The 4,373-nt window shown below is 26.6% G+C and overlaps 1 protein-coding gene across 1 annotated transcript; it reads right to left on the bottom strand.

Annotated features, from left to right (window-relative positions):
- Positions 1-1,481: 1,481 nt before the first annotated feature.
- On the bottom strand, positions 1,482-4,077 carry LOC143593687 (replication protein A 70 kDa DNA-binding subunit B-like). The gene is made up of 12 exons (XM_077073242.1): positions 3,922-4,077; positions 3,737-3,836; positions 3,394-3,484; positions 3,169-3,311; positions 2,979-3,069; positions 2,731-2,866; positions 2,485-2,660; positions 2,274-2,394; positions 2,065-2,173; positions 2,013-2,017; positions 1,841-1,915; positions 1,482-1,739 (listed from the first exon to the last, which is right to left on the bottom strand). The coding sequence occupies exons 1-12, from the start codon at positions 4,075-4,077 to the stop codon at positions 1,482-1,484; spliced, it is 1,461 nt and encodes a 486-aa protein (XP_076929357.1).
- Positions 4,078-4,373: the final 296 nt, after the last annotated feature.

Raw genomic sequence — 4,373 nt, 5'->3', positions numbered from 1 at the left:
TATTACAATTTTACAAATACATACCGTCTGTCTATTGGAATTATAATAGAAAATGCAAACCGAGGGAATAACAATCTGTTTTGTCCCAAAAATAAATATAAATTAATAATAAATTAATATAAAAATAGTAAATGATTATTTAATTTATTTCATCGGATTTAGTAATAAGCCCAATACAAACATCTGTATGCCAAAATCTTATTAAACATTAAACAAATCCATTAAAACATTTAACAAAGACTAAACAACAAATCAGTTGATATTAACAACCTAATAAACAATCCTGGTTGTTTAATCACTAAAATATTCAGTCATCATCCTCAACCATGCAAGGAGATTATAATAAAGTTTAAATAAGTTGAACACAAACTAAGTAAATAGACTTAGGGTTATAACCAAAACAAAACAACAAAACTAAAGATTCTGAATAAAAATAATCGTCGATCGCTTTAAATAGGACTAAATACATAGGAACAGTTTGAATGAACACAATGAAATTATTAGACAAAATAATACTTACATTTTCCATATATTGATCCATTTATTAAACGCTTTGAAGTTCTCCAAATCGTTGATTCAATCTCTGTCGTCTTTGCCGACATACACTACTGAAAAATCTAAGACATATAATTTATTATGATAATTAACATAAATGTAATTGAAGAGTCGTTAATCTTTAAATTGATAAAAAAAGATATATATGGGCCTAAAGTAATGGGCTATTTCAAATGGATCAAATTAAAAAGTTATACAAATATTGATAAATTATAATATAATTAGATATTTAGATATAATAAATTATAGCTATTTTTCTAAGATTTAAATTATTTTTTTTAAAACTTAATAAAGTTAAAGCACGATATATTGTTAAGAAAATATAATTATGTTTAAAGCGTATTTTCTTAACAAATATAACTATAAATTAAATATCTGATAATGATATATGTATAGAAAAATATATTGTTAATATGTATAATAGAAACCATATTCATTTGTTATTTAAGTTAGTTTTTAAAAGTGTAACACAAATACTAAATAAAAAAACATGTTATAAAAATATATCAAAATGATATAAATAAGGTGTTACCAAAAAACAAAGTTAAAAAGCACAAATAATTATATTTATAGAAGATGGTGGATTAAATTAAATTATGTTTATAGAAGATGGTGGATAACATTATTGTAAATAAAATTCAATTGATTAATATAAATTATGTTTGTGTCACAAATTTGATTTAATGACAGGGTCATTTTTAATAGATTTTATATACAACCAAAAAGCAACCATTAAAAAAATTAAATACAAACAGAAATTTAACCAAAGATTCAATTAAGGATAAATCAAATAAACAACCAACTTCCAAAGATAGTCACTCCAAAAAACAAAGATTTAAAAAACCAAACATAAAATATCCAAAAGTAATAGAAATACTTAAGATGTAAAACAAAACCGAATAAATTTAAAACCAAAGTTTAACCGTTCACTTAGAAGGGTTCTCCAACTTAGGAGTCAAAATAGCTCTAACATCACATGCTTCATTGGTCTTCCCAATCTCTTCAAAACTCTTCGCCTTAACCTTAGTTGAAGACATGCTAGGTTGATCATCAACTTCAAAAACTTCAACCAACTTTCTCTTTAGTTTGTCATCAGAAGACGTTGAAACTACCTTTTCCTCACTTGCAACATCCTGACCATCAACATTTGAATTCGGAGTCTGGTTATCTCTAATATCCGAAAGCTGTTATTAATAAAGTAATCAACATCAGACAATCATGTAACAAATGTTTGTTTCACCTATATATATAAATTTGAATTATAATACTTAACAAATATATATACCTTAACAGAAACAGAACCAGATGAATGAAATTCCGACATAGACGCTCCTAAAGAAACAGAATTAGAATCGGCTTGCTGAAAATTAAAAGGGTAACAAATAATTCAGTTAATGGAAATTACAATAAGTATAAAAAGAATGTAGCATTAAATAATTACCAAACGACTATGCTACCTTTTCTGAAATTCACTGAGAATATTTGTGTCATCAGTAAGCTTGTTGATACCGTAATCCTCCACACTGTTTCTGAAATTGAACTTTGCCACATCGATTTTAAAAGCAAATTTCTTTTCTAATAGAGAATCCAACTCTGCAGGGAATCCAACATTTTCAACCTCATTTTGTAAAAAAAATAAATAAAAAATAAATACTTAAAAATACAAATTGTGAACTAATATGTATAAAAATCTTTAAATTTACTAATTGAAAATTAACCTGCTTTTGAGAATCAATCAATTCAGCTGCAGTTTTGTTGATCAGCATTTTAGCATTTCTATCGAAGAGAGTCAACGACACCACACCAGTCGAATCTTGAACCCTTATCTTTATCTTGAATCTATATAAATTTTAAATTAGGTTACTACAAACAAAAATAGAATATTGAATATTTTGTAAATAAATATTTGAATTTGTTTTCACTAATTACCTAGGTGTAGGAACAACACCTAACACATTGCATCTAACTGTTTTGCACTCATATTCAGTTACCCCCTCACCAACATTTTCCATTAGTTTACGGCTACAAGTATTACACTCAATATAATACCACTCTGTATCTGGACATATGGCCTTAATTGTACCAAGGATAATGATATTCTTAGGCTGCAATAGCAAAAAAAAAACAAATTATGCAATATAATGGTTTAAATAGTGAATTTAATAATTAACTTACAAATATAATGGTACAAATATCACAAATGTTAAACAAATCTGTAGCTTTCAAAAACTCATCATCAACAGAAGAGAGCATCTTGACTGGAATCGGCTTACGAATAGAGACATCATTGTCAATCAGCATTTCGGCCAAACTACATATATAAAATTGACACATTTAATACAAAGTATAAGGGCTAAAATTTAAATAACCAAATCTAATATATCAAAGAAAATAGAGTAAATAAAGAAAACAAAATAATGTACCTGCTTTTGTATTCTTCAATCTCAAATAAGTAGTTATTAATGAACAAACGGCTAACATTAGATCCAAAAGAATTGGACACATAGAATTTCTCTACAAAAATAGAATATTAATGAATAATATATTAGATTAAGTTAGATTAAGGTGCTATGCTTCTATTTCAATTAACTTGAAAATACTAAATATTATTACCTTTACCATCAGAACCAGTGTAATACTTAACCCTACCAAACTGGAGAACAATAACGGCATGTGGTTCATCAAAATGATCAACGACATATTTAGAGAGTTCGGAAGCATAATGATCCCATAGCGTGAGATAAAGACAGTTTCCACTAAAATATAAATAAGTGTTCAGAATCAAGCTAATGTAAGTTAACAAAATTATTTAAATAAAATATCTACAAACAGTGGTACCTTAAATCACATAACTCCATTGTACGCTTGTTTTTGTATTTGACGTTTGAAACATTCGTCTTGAAAATATGAACCACATGACCAATTATATCTAAAATAAAGAATTAAATAAATTAAGTCAAACATTAACTGGAAATCTAAGAAAATAATTTCTTTGAATAGTAATAGCAATTTACCAATCGTGGACTTCAAAGAAATTTCCTTCTTGATTACGGATTCAAATGAAATCATCTTAAATCCAAACAGGCGACCTTCAAACTCATTACATGGATTAACATGAGTGTTTGGTCCAAACACTAATTTATTGGACAATCAATAATTCTGTAGTTTGTTCCATTTAAACCAACGCTCGGATTAACTATAGTAAGAGTTGAGCTTTCCTTGAGGAATCTTTTGAATTGGTAGATATCCTGTTTGTAAATTGTGGCTTGAATACGATTCTCCTGTCAATAAAGAAATAAGAAATTATTGAATAATAAAAACTGCAGAAAGTCTAACATATATACAGATTAATAAATACACACTTACCTCTTCATCCATTAAAACCATTTCGATCAAAAAATCCTCATTCACATTTTTGTTATCTTTTATGCTCCAAAGTCTCAAAACTTTAACCTTAAGAGTTGATGTTGATGTTTTGAGAACATCAATCTGATTCAGCATGGTTAAGTTCTGAGCTTCCATTGACATATGCTTAAAATGAAATATAAAACAGTTAAATAAAGTTGCAGAAAACTAAAAACAATTATCAAAAGTGTAGAAGCTTACATGATAAAGAAAATACGAATGGGATAAAATGAATATGATTATGAAAAATGAATATGTGATTACATATTATATAGTAGAATAGAATGTAGAGAGGTTTAATTTTGTTAAACGTATTATGTATAGAAAGTTTATTAAAATATAATCGAATATAATCAACCGTATTATATTAAATTATAATATCCAAAAATAACTTTATGTTTCTAAAAATATAA

The sequence above is a fragment of the Bidens hawaiensis genome, unplaced genomic scaffold (genome assembly GCF_021521415.1).
Source record: "Bidens hawaiensis isolate Kalapana, Puna unplaced genomic scaffold, B.hawaiensis_p1.1 tig00042494_1, whole genome shotgun sequence".
NCBI classification, from domain to species: Eukaryota; Viridiplantae; Streptophyta; class Magnoliopsida; order Asterales; family Asteraceae; genus Bidens; species Bidens hawaiensis.
This window is presented reverse-complemented; position numbering and strand designations above follow the sequence as displayed.

Coding starts and splice junctions, on each gene's coding strand:
- LOC143593687 (XM_077073242.1), bottom strand. CDS start 4,077: ATGGAAGCTCAGAACTTAACCATGCTGAATCAGATTGATGTTCTCAAA. Junction 3,485..3,736: donor TATAGTTAATCCGAGCGTTG/GTTTAAATGGAA, acceptor TCTTTATTTTAG/ATATAATTGGTCATGTGGTT. Junction 2,395..2,484: donor GGTGTTGTTCCTACACCTAG/GTAATTAGTGAA, acceptor AAATTTATATAG/ATTCAAGATAAAGATAAGGG.